Genomic DNA, 14,681 nt, shown 5'->3' on the forward strand with positions numbered 1-14,681 from the left:
CTCCATTTATTTGTCCTCTACAATACACATGTAGTAGACACAGGACTTCTACAACCTCTAGTTTACTGAAAGCAGTTTGACTTTTTCTCGTATGAAGAAAATAATTTGTACCTCTAATTCCTGGATGCGTGTCTCTGCCATTTCCAATTCTATTTTCTTTCTCTGATCAACTGTGAAATAAAATACTACTTATTAATAAATTTACATAAAATGTTATGCTTAACTGGTAAGTAGAAATATGGACGAGATGACCATTTTCAGTATCAAACTCAAGGCTTGAACAGGTAGGCAAGCAGCAGTGTAAGGTACCGGCTTCTATCCAAACCTGCTGTTATGTTATACCCACCCCAGTAATTCACTTTCATTTTAGAAAATAATTATCGAGCACTTACAACCGCAAAGACAACCCGGAAGGTTAAGTTCAGCTTAATTAGCAAAGGAAAGCCTGCTTAAATCTACAGAGAGCAAGATATTAAAAAAAAAAAAACCAAAACCCAACCAAACAACCCCAAAACAAAAAACAACCACCCCCTTTTTATTCCTAAAGATATAAATTCAAATGCCTTTCAATGTCATTTCAGATGCCAGGATTTCCCTGCACATCATTATTAAACGTTTCAATCATCTCTATCTCCAGAGACACAGTAAAAGAGTAGCATGCAGCAGCAGCAAGTGAGCAACTCTCTTCAAATTTCTTCTAAAAATACCTAGGAAACAGACTGCAAGGCAGATGCTATTATCTGCTCAATTATCACTGACACCAACACCAACAGCTTCTTCCTTCCCAGCTCCTCCCCAGATTCATTCCAATTTCTTGTTGAGCACATTTCTTGATCTGCAAGAATCCTGTAAAGGCCTATCAATCCCTTTCTCACAGCTTCAAATCACTGTTGCCTTATCTTACAACCTTCTTTCAAGTCTTTCAGTGGAAAATAAAACAGAGCTGGGGAAGGGTCTGGAGCACAAGTGTGCTGAGTTCCCTTGTGGCTGAGGGAACTGGGGGTGTTGAGCCTGGAGAAAAGGAGGCTGAGGGGAGACCTTGTGGCTCTGTCCAAGTCCCTTGGAGGAGGGTGCAGAGAGGTGGGGGTGGGTCTGTTCAACCAAGGAACAAGTGACAGGACAAGAGAAAATGGCGTCAAGTTGTGCCCAGGGCAGTTGAAATTGGATGTGAGGAAGAATTTCTTCACATAAAGGATAGTCAAGCATTGGAACAGGCTGTCCAGGGAGGTGGTGGAATCACCTTCCCTGGGGGGATTTAACAGACGGGCAGATGAGGTGCTCAGGGACATGGGTTAGAGGTAGAATTGTTAGTGTTGGGTTTATGGTTGGACTCTGTGATCTTAAAGGTCTTTTCCAACCACTCCGATTCTATGATTCTTCACTGAATTGCTGCAGGCCTTGGCTTTCTCCAGAAATTCCTCAAGCTCTGCCATACGGGTCAGAAATGGTCTCCTGATCTGGGAAAAGGCAAATATCCCAACCAACACCAAGAGCACCATCAGTAGGCCTTCAGTACTATCAAGCGCAGCATTCCTCTTGCTGATGTCAAAATACAATCATATATCAAAAACACCCTAAAGGACATCTAGCCACAGGTCCTCACCAAGCCTTTCAATTCCTTTCCAACTCCTTTATCCTCCTTTTAAAACCACCGACAGGGCAAGCCAGGAAATACTTCCACATCATGTCAGAAACTCAACAGTAATCAGTGCCGCCTTACAGCAATAAAAACCCTTAAGTACCATAAAGGGCAAGAGCTTTACACTTTGCACCACTTAAATGCTTTATGAGAGCACTGTCTAAAGCTTCCTGAAGGTAACTATTTCAGTATAGTGCTATTTTACAGAAATAGCAGCAAAACACCCATGCAGTTGAAGAAAAATTAAACTTAGGTCTGGACAACTTCATTCTCACACGTAAGGCATGCGCTCTCGCACAGCAGTCCAGCTGCTGTCCCTGTTCAAGGCAACACCAGCCGTCACTCAGGCGGTCAGCTCTACACCAAGACAGGAACCCGTGGAGGAAGAAAAATACTGATGGGAGTTTCGATTTCTGGCTCATTATTCCCAAATTTTAATACCTAGTTCTTGCTGATGCTTTGACTTAAGGTCTTCTTTTTCCTTCAGACACTGTTCCTTAATCTTCTCCCACTCCAGCTGATGGCGGCTTTGCAGAATTGCTACCTCTTGAGCACGCTTATCATTGAGCATCTCCCGTAGTTCCACAAGTGCAGTTTCTTTCTCTTTTCTCAAGTTAGATTGTGTAAGCTCAAGCTGGGAGGTGTGCATGTTATTTAAGCTCAGGCGTAAAGCTTCCAATTCAAGGCTGTGCAGTGTCTGAAATGGAGAAGAAAAAGGGGTTTTCCCTCCCCTCTAATTAAATGCGTTCACTTTTTTCATAACCAATTTCTGTTTAAATTGCTTTCAGCTGTTAAACACATCTAAATTTTGCCTTTCTGTATTTGGAGAGTATTCCTGCACCCCTGAAAATAAGCTGACTTCTGTTACAATGAACTTTGCATAACATTTTCAGTGCAAAGTAAAAGGCTTTCCTAACCTGCCTCTTAACTTCATCTCCTACCAAATACATTGCACCTGTCCACTTCCTCACAATGACAGAGCAGAACACAAGCTCACTCCAGTCTTTCACTGTCTATTATAAAAAAAATCCTGATATTTGCTATTTATTATAATTTGCTAAAAAGCAAAATTCTGAAGTGATATTAGAAAAATGGAAATAAAATTCACCATGCCTCTTTTAAAAAAAATAAAAGTGAGGAATATCCAACAGTTAGAAATGGCAGCTAAAATATAAAATAGACTGGCCAAACTTTTCAGTTCTTAAATAAACTAAACAGTACACCATCATCTTGTAATTAGACTTAACACTAGACATATTCTTTCCATTTCCACTTTACATTTAGTGTTCAAAACCCTAGTAAATATTTAGAAGAAAAAGCCTGGTTCACATACTTAAGTTTAGCATGAAAGCATTCCTAATTACATTAGTGGAAAAATTAAGAAGTGGGAGGGGTTTGGTATATTTTATAATTTCAAAAAAATTACATCAATTTTATTAAATTTTGTTAAATTTATCAAGATGTGAAAAATGACAATGTTGTTTGCTTTGGCTTTTTTAAATCCATCAATTTAAGCACCCAGTTTTCTTCAGAAATAATGTTAAAATATAATTGCAGTGAGGATCCTGGAGAACTTCTGTAGAAGATATCTACCAAGGGAATGCTCCTAATTCTTCAATTGCAGTACTATGTAAAAGAGCACACATAGTATGCACAAAAATCAGAGAGCCTTCTCTGCAGCAGCCAGGGAACCACTACAGTAATTACTGTGTATGATTATTTTACCTGGGACTGAAGCTGAGCTTGCTCAAGCTCTGCTTTGTGTGTGGCTGCCATTTGCTGCTGAAGTTCATCCAACAGCTGCTGCTGATCTTGATTTAGCTCAGCACGAAGCTTCTCCATTTCCTCTTCATGTTTAGCGATCAGTTCAGAGATTTCACGATCGTGCTCTCGTTCATGGACCTGCAGAGAAAGAGCTTTCTTCAAAACACAGCTAGCTAGCCCCCTAATAAATTATTGAGCCAGAATTCTCCCCTCTTCCTGATCCCAAATCAAAGACACCATGGAAAAAACAACAGATTTTTGCTTCTCTAAAACATCTATAGTGCTCAAGTGACAAACAACACAAAATCACTTTATTTTTCTGGAGTAAACCAAATTACAGCATTTACCTTTTTTATTAAAGCAATCTGTTCCTTTCTTTCTTCTTCCAATTTCTGCTGTTTTTCCACTTTATCTTTTATTTCAGCATTTAATTCTTCTATCTGAAAAGAGGCAAATATTTGCAATTACTACCTTAAACATTCTGAAATCCCAAGACTCCTGCCGTTAGCAGGGTGTCCTACCTCTTCCTTGTGTATCAAACTCACTTTCATTAACTCGGCAAGGTGTTGAGCCTCCATTCTATCAATTTCCTCTTTGTAATGTTTCACCATCTCAGATTGTGCTTCCTGGGCAGCTTGTGCAGACTGGAAGGACTCCTGCAGGCGTGTCTCAAGCTCCAAACAAACCTTCTCCAAATGGGCGATTTCATCAGTCAACTGGCTTTTTTTCTCACTGTATTCAGTACTTTTTGCCTTTATTTCAGCATTAAGTTTATGAATTTCTAGGTTGCTGAGGTTTAATCTGTCCTCATATCCCAGTCTTTCACGCTCCTGTATTTCTTTGAGGTTTTTCACTTCAGCGTTAAGTTCATGCATGTTTTTCTCAAGATCCTCAATGATGCTGGCATTCTCTGCTAGTGCTTTTTCTGCTTTTATTAGATCCTCCTCCACGTCAGATAATCTTTCTCCTAAGGTGGATTTTTCCTTCAATAAGAGCGCTAAATTTTGTTCTTTACTACTGATTTCAGCTTTGAGCAACTCTTGTTCTTTTAGCAATGTCTCTTCAGATATGGTTTTCTGACCAAGCAGCTCTGCTATTGTCTGGTTTTTAGCCTTCTGAGCATCAAGCTGGTTTTGCATTTGATCTCTTTGACTTTGTAAAGCAGCTAACTGACGTCCAAAAAGAGACTGTACTTCACTTGTTACAGAATCAGAAGCTGTTTTCTGCTCTTGAACATCTTTCACTAATTGCTCCTGAGTTCGCAGCTGCACCATCAGCATTTCTCTTTCCTCCTTGAGGTCTTTTACCATTTCTTGCCAGGTAGAGGATTTTGACACTTGTGTTAAAGGCTCTACCGCACAGTCAGGCTGGCCTCCATCCTCACCTTGCTGTTTTACTAGAAATATTATTTTGTTTTCAAGTTCTTTCTCCTTCTCTGTTTTTTGAAGAAGTTCTTTTTCACAGCAGATCCGTAATTCACGTTCCTCATCCAGTTCCACGCGCATATGAGAGAGCTCAGACATTACTTTTTCCCATTTTCCGACAGCTTCTTGGGTATCCTGATAAGATTTCTTCAAGGCTGACTCCTTCTCGTGGAGCTGCCGAGTTAGCTTCACACATCGCTCTGCTAAACAAGTTGTCTCATCATCCTTTACATCATCATGGTCACTGATTTTGTTTTGCTGCAGGGAGATAGCTGACAAAAATGAAACAAAGGCCTCTGCTCCCACCTCAGTGTCTTCAAAAGTCTCTTGAGCCAAATCACTAGGACATGTTTCCTCCTCAAGGCCAAAGTTCTGTGGAGGAGGTATAAAATCTCCGCTGGGTTCTAGAAGCACACTACTGCATCTACCTTCTTCAATGGCATAACCTTCAGAAGTGCTGGACGCATATGACTCTTCTAGTCTCTCCGTGCAGATGAGATATTTAGCCAATATGCCTTCATCACCACTGAAAAGCCCTAGTTCTGACAAGTGTTCTTCAGACAGGTCATCTCCTTCACTACTTTCACTACTCTTTGGGATCTTTGAATTCTTAGTTTCTTCTAATTGGTCCCTTGAGGAGTCTACTCCCAAGTTACACTGGAACTCTAGCTCTTCATGAACTAGCTCAGCTTCACCTTTCGGCTGGTGTGGTTGATTCCACATCTCCTCAAGCTCTGCTCTCTGCAACTGCGACACCTCTGGTAAAATCTGTTTTTCCCTCAATTTCATTAGGTTTTTACTGGAGACAATCTCTTCATCATGCTTCTGCCTTACAGCTATACTTTTCTCAGCCTCATAAAGTAGCTTTTCATTTAATTGCTGGATGAAAGAATTCAGTTTCTGAATCTCTTCATTCAAGGACTGTTTTTCTTGTTTATAGCGCTGGGCCTCCTTGATCTGCTCTTCTGCATCAGAAAGCTGAGACTTAAGGCCATCAATTAAATCCTTGTATGTACTTTCAATTTCTGATCTTTCTCTCTGGAAGTCTTCCTGTTGATTTTCAAGTTTCTTTCTCAGGTTTTCTTTATTAATTTCAGACTCACGAAGACCATTATTTAAGTCAATTATTATGCCATTCAAATTCTGAATGTGTTCTTCAGAATTCAGAGCATAGAGTTCTTTTTTTAACTGTTCAAGTTCATTCTTATACTTTAAAATAGTTTCTTCTTGATATATCTGTTTGGCTTCTGCGATCTCTCTTCTGTAGCACTTCTCCAGCTCAGCCCTCAAGTTCTCCAACTGCCTGCAAATATCCTTTTCATGACTGATTTTCAGTTCTTCAATACGTTGCCGTTCTTTCAATTTGCATAAAGCTATTTCATTTTTTAATTCTGTTATTTCTGAGTCGCGGAGAGAAAGGGTGTGCTGTAGAACAGACAAGCTAAATCTTTCTGATGTCAGGAGATCTTGAAGACTTTTAATATGTTGTTCTTTTTCTCCTATTCTTTTGTATAGCTGTTGCATTGTATCCTTCATATCCTCTTCCATTGGGGAAAGCAGATTTTCTTTATCTTTGGTATTCTTAAAAATAAAATATTACATATGAAATATGACATTGAAATGACATGTTTTAATTTCCTTAAGCCTCACGTTTTTAATGTATCTTCACAAACACTATTTACCGTATAAGTGCAGGTGTCTCATTGGCCCAGGTAACAGGATTTTTAAGCACATGGTTGAGAGTGGAAAGCACTATTGAAAGACTCTTCAAATGCCATAACAAATATCAAATTGTCCAAGCAATAACAAATGATGTGCCACTGACTCCAGAGAAAAAGAAAATACTGGCTGTTTCAAGCTTTGACTATTTTAATTGGAAAAAATAAAAACAAAACACCAAAACATTAGAGCTGCAGACACCTCTCCATCTTGCATCCATTTGCACAGAGAAAACACCTCTTGCAGGCGGGAGCAGGCCAAGAGAACAACCACGTTGAATTTTAACTCATCTCACTCACTTAAATGTGAGTCAGATGAGTTAAATGCTTCTAACTATGGCATTGCTGGTTATGTGCTTAAAGGAAATAAGAAAGGAAAGGAAATAAGACCTTTTAAGCTGCTTCTTTAATATATGTTAGTAATTAAAATACCTATAAAGTTGTTTCTAAAGAAGCATTTTTTTCATGACCATGCTACTAGAGCAGGTCAGTCATCACCAAATTTGAAATACATATTATAAAAAAAAAAAAAAAGTTATGTGTTTCTAACTTTAACCAAGTTTCTTTACTCATAGTGTTTCTGAAACACCTTGTTACTGAAATGATTACATCAAAATATTCCCACACAAGCTTCTCACTTTGTTTTGTATCTGAAACTAACATGATTACAGATACGGTTAGCTTTTATTCTCATCTAGGTGTTTCAAGTTCACACACAACTGTATTCTTATATGGCACACAGCATATCCAGCAACCTTCACCCCACTGCAAGCCTCTGCCAGTTATGTTCCCATATGCTTCAGTTCAACAAACACCACATGGACCTGCTTTTGATGGCAACTTTTTAATGTTATCCAGCAGTTTGGTAACAAAGTTAAAGACCAACCCTTCTACAACAGAAATCAATGGAGTCATTTCAATAAATAAGCACATTTTAAGGAGCTGGAACTGAATCCTTATTTCATACAAAAATAAAAATTCTTAAGTCATGACCAGCTATTTTGCCTTAGCTGAATATCATTCCCTTCAGAAGAATAGATTTTTAATTCCATACTAAAGTGTAGTTTTAGTCCCGAAGCATTAAATGTTACCTCATACATAGATTACACGTTCACTGCAGGTTCTTCCTCCAAGAAGTACCACCTTGGCTTGCGCAAGCGCAACAAAAACCTAAATACCTAGAACTCATAATTCTAAAGGCACTTTAACCAGTTTTTACCTTTTGAGTAGACTCAAGCTGTGCTTCCAGGTCATGTGCTTTCTGACGCAGCATTTCCAAATGAGCATTTTGCTCTTTGAGACGGTTCTGAAACAAGGACATCTGCTGCTGGGCTTCCAATACTTTGTTTTTCCCAGGGCTTTTACTCCTCAGCATCTCATTAACCTGAACACGAAGGTACTCCCAGTCAAAAGGAAGTTTTTATCAGAATAACTCAGACACAAGTCACACACAGAATCCCAGAATGGCCTCGATTGGAAAAACCCTTTAAGATCATCGAGTCCAATCGTTAACCCAACACTGACCAGTCCCCTATGACTAACCCATGTCCCTCAGCACTATGTCTACACCACTCTTCAATCCCTCCAGGGATGGGGACTCCACCACTGCCCTGGGCAACCCCTTCCAATGCCTCAGAACCCTTGCAGCAAAGAAATTCTTCCTCACATCCCATCTCAACTGCCCTGGCCACAACTGGAGCCCATTTCCTCTGGTCCTGTCCCTTGGTCCTTGGTTGAACAGACCCACCCCCACCTCTCTCCACCCTCCTCCAAGGGACTTGCACAGAGCCACAAGGTCTCCCCTCAGCCTCCTTTTCTCCAGGCTCAACACCCCCAGTTCCCTCAGCTGGGAACTCAGCACACTTGTGCTCCAGACCCTTCCCCAGCTCTGTTGCCCTTCTCTGGACACGCTCCAGCACCTCCATGTCCTGAACGTAGGACCTGAGGTGCAGCCTCAACAGTACCAACTCTTTGGCATATACTACAAGGCTCCTGTTACAACAAATATACAGGTGTTCAGACAGAATAGCCACCAGAACACTGAGCAGCATCAAAGATGAATTAAGTATTTTAATTGTTTTTTAAAGTAGATGAAAGGCTGCAGTAAATCTCGTTATTCAGGGATGAGATCCACGATCAACTTGTTGCACTGAAGCAGGTTCCTACAGGTCATAGGGGCTGAATCAACCCTCTTCAGGTTATTTTAAATCTCCTTCTTTGAGCCAAGTCACATTACCTCAACATAGCAGGCTCGGGTATAACAGCTGAGCTGTTACAGTTGCTCAGAGCTTGCTTTGGCAAAGGCAAGGAAAACTGATCCCATGTAAGCCCACACCATTACAGTGATTTTTGTGTATAGATCCCAAACCACTAACAATGTCAGTGGCTAACAGACACTAACAGGGGCTAAACTGATGGACAAAGAAGTGTAATGACCTCTCAAACATTACACAAGCAAGTGGAAAATAGTAAGGATGTCTCTGGGACTTCTCCCTAGCAACAGAGAAAACTCTGCCTTGCCCTGAAATCATTTTCACTGCTGCACTGCAAACTAAACTACAAAAGCCTATGTGATAAACTCAATTTTTTTGTTTTTATGTTTATACTCCAAACCTGTTCTTATTCTCTTCATAAGGAAACAAAGATTGGAGAAGAGGCACACCTGATGTAACTGAAGCTGTAAATCATGGACCTGCCCAGCTACACACAAAGCTTCTTCCTGTAGGTCATCCCGATCCTTCTTCGCCTGTTGAAGGCAGCTTGTTAGTCTCCTGATGACTTCATTCTTCTCTTGAACAGTAGTCTCCTACACGGATCGCAAGAAGCATGCTTTTAAAATTAAAATATCCTTAATATATTGGGAACCCAGTAAGTTTTCTTAAAGCAAAGCTGTGTCTTACAGTTACACTTAACTTTGTTAAAACTTGCAGAAAAGGACCAGAAATGTTTGTGTGGCAGGCATGATGAAAGAGGAATCTTACACTGGTCTCAAAGAGATGACAAAGCTAATCAAAAGTGACTTTTTAAACAAATTATAGACTACCACTAATGAAATAAATATTTTCCTTAAAAATTTTGTAGCTCTAATTGATGTAAAAGCAATCAAGTTTTCTACAGGATATAATGAACATTTAGTATCCACTAAATTCTTTCCTATCTGTCAGCTCTTCTTTTCAGCCATATATGAGAGAAAGCTAATGAGATGGGATACTTTAATCCTACTTTATGTTAATCACATTAACCTTTTCAATTTATTTCTCACCAACAGAAAATGTCTTTTGTTTCTCAGTCCTAAGAAGAGAAAAACAACATGTAAAGGAGGAATTAACTATTCTTCAGAAGCAAGCGATAATTTACCTTTACATAAAAATGCTAGAGAAAGGGAATCCAAAATACTTTTTTTTAAAATATTTTGGAAGAGGAGAAGGTACATGTCAGTTTAATAAAGTTTAAATTACCCTACTTAATCATTACAAAAAAACCCCAATCCAAAAACAAAAAGCTACAAATATTTACAAATATTCAAAAAGCATGAATGATTTCTGGGGAAAAAAAAAAAAGTCATTTTGGGGGTGGTGGTAGTGGTGTCTGCCAGCCCATGAACATTTGAAAAGGAGCCTGGCTGTATCCACAGTTTTCAGGCATATCCACAGAAACACCAACATTGCAATAAGCACTTCCTTTTCAATAGTTTGAATAATACTTCAGGGGGGGTTTTTTGCACCATTTTTCAGCATGACTTTGACATAATACATTATAATATATTTTTAAAGTCACTATTTATATAAAAAACAAGTCTCATGTTTTCATACTGATCCCCTACCTCAATGTAGATTAACTACACTTACCTTCCTTAGTGGCTCTCCCAGGTTCTCTCTATAAAGGTCCACTTCTCAATATACTAAGAAAATTTATCAATAAAACTAGTAGCAAGTGTCCAACCATTTCTCAGCAGAAGAATTTAACTATGCATTTCATAAAAACTCTCTGCAAATAGAAGCATTTCAAATGTAATTTTATTCTCATTTGATTCAAGCAATATGAAGTCCTAGGCATCAGTGAAGGGAAAACCTCAGTACAGCTTTTCACCGCACATGTTAGCAAGGTGAACTACTTCTCAATGAAAAAAAAAACAAAACCAATTCTTAAACTGAGTTTTGCTTCCTAAATATTTTTAGGATTAAAATAAAGTAGTATCATCCTCATTATCCAATTCTATGGAACATACCTGAAGTTGCACAGAGTCATTGTTCTGGGTAAGTTGTTCCTGTAGCTCGTCCATCTGGGCAGTGAGCCTTTCGACCGCTTCTTGTTTCTCCAGAAGTCTGTTCTCTAATTCAGCTATTCTCATCTGATACATCTTAGCATCAAACTCACTGTATTCTGCAGCAGAATTTATCGTAGCTTGCTTCATAAAAGAAACAAAATTTTATTTATTCATCAAAACATTATACCATTTGTTTTGTGATTACTCTGAATATAAACTCAGCTTGAAGCTTAAATTCTAGACAAATTCTAGTTTAAAATGCAACATTGGGACTTCGTATTTAATAGTAACATTATACAAAAAGTCCTTAATTCTTAAAAGCTTCAAATAAAAATTTTCATCAATAAAACATTTTCATGTGATACTTTAAGGCACAAAAGTAAATTAGGGAGAGGAACCTTCTGATTCTATAGGATCAAATTGTGGCTGGTTACAATTCTCACAGAAAAGACAGTATCTTGTATTTTATTTTAAATAATTTTTGGTTTTAATGTATGAAACAATTAAAGAATGAACCTACTATTCAATTAAAAATATGATTCAAATTTCACTGGACAAGGCCCACAATTTCACCAAAAACAACTCTCTTAGCAACCAATTTTGCAGCCAGTACAGGCAGGTACAGATAAGTACCTGGTTTAGACTCTAAAACAGTGAAATTGCATCACTTTCATCCCATTTGATAACAATTTTAGTAACCAATTATCATACTCTTCTTTCCTATATATATCAGCATCTCTTACTAAAGACACATCCTTTCACACTTACTTCAGCCACATGATCATCTAGTACATCCCAGTTGGACAAGTCAGCACTCCCCTGGTAAGCAAACAAATAGAACCAACACTAAACCATGGTGACTAAACTGTTTTAAAGATACATAAGGAAAAGATGAATTATTTTGGCAACATCTTAAGCACATGAGCCAGAAATGTCCATGTTGGGAGACAACAGACCAGTGAGAGAGACTTCAGTGCTAAACTCAGCTGGTCAAATGAATGAAACTAATGCAAAAAAAAAAAACAAAACCAAAAAAATTATTACGAACACCTACTCAAAAATTTAGGGCAAAGTCTCACCACTGAGACTCAATGTTTTATCTTCTGCTTCTGTGGTTTGCAAATACAGTTGAGCACTCTAATCCACTACTAAATATTAGTAACTAACTGACAGGAGATGACTTAAACATGCTAAAATCACCCACACAATTACAACAGCAATACACTTCATGTAGCTTGATATCTTGAAAGATATTTACCTCACTAAATTCCTAACACCACAAAGATGACTGCAGCACTATTTAGAAAAGGCAGCCCATAAGCCTCCCTGTATTTTGAATCTGCACAAAGTAGTTTCCCGTAATTACTGTCTCCCTAGAGGTGCCCTCTCCACCCAACCCAGAAAGCAATCCCATCTGCTTTACAAACCAGCTATTTTGACAAAAGCTATTTAAAAGCAGTAATTGGTCTTTGGTGGGTTTTTGATGGTTTTTTGTGGGGTTTTTTTGTTTTAGCTTTTTTGCTGTTGTTTTTTTTTTTTTAATTTAATTTAAGTTCACATGAATGTAATAAGGACACTGTTATGCTTGAGCAACAAAATACTGTATGCTTTTTTTTCCTTAGAGCAGACAGCTCAGCGTGTAGCTTCATAAATGCCTTTTCAATGCTAACCTTAAGTTCAGGATACCCCAAAAGCAATAGGGATACCCTCACAACAGAAAGCAGGATAATCCATGCAAACTGTATCCTCTGTAACTGCAGATTTATAAATACACTAGTCTGATACTATCGTTGTATGATGTGAAGACACACCACCAGCTGGAGAGATGCTTTTTATGCAGAAAGCACTGCCTCCCCAAAAATCAAACACCCTTGCATTGACAACAAGCTGAAATGCACTGGGAATCTACTTTAAAAACAAGCTCCCAGACTGAAACAGATATATCTCGTTGTAGCCAGAGTTGCCTTGTAGGTTCTGAGGCCTGGGAAAGCATTAGCCAACCACTTGTGAAGCAAGTTGGATTCCTATTAAAGAAAAAAAATCGTCCAAAACTACGTTTCACTCACTTTTATTACCAGGCAGTAAGAGAGAGAAAGTGTTACACGGTTGTCTAATCCACAGCTGATATAAAAATAAAAATCTTTCCTGCAAGCTGAAGCAAGAAAGCAACTGCTTAATTCAGGCAGAACAGTACATCTCTTAGCAGAGCTCTGGTGATGTCAAGCTACGTCAGAAGCTGTATTTCTATGTTTATTGGCACCACTACAGGGCTGCCTCTAGAGGGTCATCAGTACAAACACACCAAAATATATTAGGCACGAGCTGCGTCACCTTTAAACAAATCTGTCAGAGAACCTAATATATACGCTGGCTTTGCAGTGGCTACTAAGAGTATATGATGGAACAAATGTTATTTTTTTCAGAAAACATTAAGCACATTTGAGGCAGCAAAGTGATACAAAACCACACTAATAACATGCATTTTAAGGTCCTGACAGTTTTGCTCATCGACTACACCTCTCAGTCTGGATTTGCCATTTCATGGAGCCCCAGCCACACAACCAGAAGTCTGCCCAAAGAGAAGCTCATGGCAGTGCGAGGTGAAAGATCTCAATTTAGCAGGCTATCAGCAGACAGCGCCTTGACAGTACCACCCACGCAGTCCACATAATGGAGATGTTCGGATGAAGTTCGATTAGGGAAAAAATTTATCTTTTTTTCAGTTATTTACATTACTTTGTAAGAGAGTTAATTATTACAAGTGAAAATACATCAGTTTACTCACTTCTCAATGGCAGCTGGTTGCCAGTGCCACACAGCTTACACCCAAATGAGTCAATCACTTGAAATACTTGTTGTCTGCAGACAGAGCGAAGGAAAACACAAGAAATACTGAGATTTACCTCTGTCTCTGTTGTTGTCTCTAGTAGGTTGGTGTCATCAGCCTTACTCTCTACACCCTCAGCAACATCTCGGGCCACTAGTGCGCACTCTTCCTGCGGAGCGTCATGCGTGTGGACAGCCGAGCCCTTCCTCTTCGCCGTCTTTTTCTGCGGCTGTGTGATGTCACTTTTTGTTTTTCGTTCTCTGAAGTAAGCAAACTGTGCAGAAAAGATTGGAAGAGGTAGAAGGAGAGGTAGGTGAGAAAAATGTAGCAGGACCACAAGATTAACACACTCATGGGTGACAGAGGTCCTATCTTGATAAAACATATACATCTGCAGAAAAACTGCTCTATCTTCCTAACCTCCACACATCCAGAAAGTACTGGATAACTGTGCAGTTCAGCAAGAAATCTCACACCAGTACTAAAGACTCATTTCAATACAAGAAGCAAATTTTACTCAGTGAAACTTTGTATGTCAATGACAATCCAGAATTACAGAAAGACAGGTTAGAAAAGGAAACAGTTGTTAATATACTAGAATCATTAGGAAAAAAATAATTGAGCAGTCTTTCTTCAAGACCAGCAAAACCAATAATCCCCTAGAAACGTATCTAAACAGATCTTTGCCAGTGTAAGCTTGACGACGAAAATTAACGGAAGTGAATCCTTTATGCTCCTTCCCCACCACCCCTTTAAGAGAATAAAGCAAAACTTCCTAGCCAGAAAGCAGCCTACAGTACATAAATAGAAAATCAATTAAGCCAGGTCATTTTAATTTCTTCTGTTGAAGAATCAGATGCTCTACTTTTATCAGACTATCATAGCTCTGTGAAGCACCAGGGACTTGTAAAGAATGTCACTGACAGAATTTATTACCCAAGTTTCCTTAGCACCTTAAATAGCTTAAAAAGGATTATCGTATTTTCAACTCTTGTATTGTGTTTAGGCAGTTTTTGCAAGTAATATTTCTCTTGCAACATAA

The 14,681-nt window shown here is 38.8% G+C and overlaps 1 protein-coding gene across 1 annotated transcript in view; it reads right to left on the reverse strand.

The window, feature by feature from the left end:
- LOC104528115 (pericentrin) overlaps nucleotides 1–13,913 on the reverse strand; it is a gene marked incomplete at both ends in the record, with an annotated part of 59,041 nt that extends 45,128 nt beyond the window's left edge. The window contains 10 exons of the mRNA XM_029085964.1: nucleotides 112–170; nucleotides 2,081–2,336; nucleotides 3,365–3,541; nucleotides 3,751–3,843; nucleotides 3,925–6,408; nucleotides 7,765–7,929; nucleotides 9,208–9,351; nucleotides 10,774–10,953; nucleotides 11,581–11,631; nucleotides 13,716–13,913. Of these exons, the coding sequence (XP_028941797.1) occupies nucleotides 112–170; nucleotides 2,081–2,336; nucleotides 3,365–3,541; nucleotides 3,751–3,843; nucleotides 3,925–6,408; nucleotides 7,765–7,929; nucleotides 9,208–9,351; nucleotides 10,774–10,953; nucleotides 11,581–11,631; nucleotides 13,716–13,913 (3,807 nt within the window). The remainder of the gene's footprint in view (nucleotides 1–111; nucleotides 171–2,080; nucleotides 2,337–3,364; nucleotides 3,542–3,750; nucleotides 3,844–3,924; nucleotides 6,409–7,764; nucleotides 7,930–9,207; nucleotides 9,352–10,773; nucleotides 10,954–11,580; nucleotides 11,632–13,715) is intronic.
- Nucleotides 13,914–14,681: the final 768 nt, after the last annotated feature.

This window comes from Antrostomus carolinensis, unplaced genomic scaffold (assembly GCF_000700745.2).
Source record: "Antrostomus carolinensis isolate BGI_N321 unplaced genomic scaffold, ASM70074v2 scaffold387, whole genome shotgun sequence".
NCBI classification, from domain to species: Eukaryota; Metazoa; Chordata; class Aves; order Caprimulgiformes; family Caprimulgidae; genus Antrostomus; species Antrostomus carolinensis.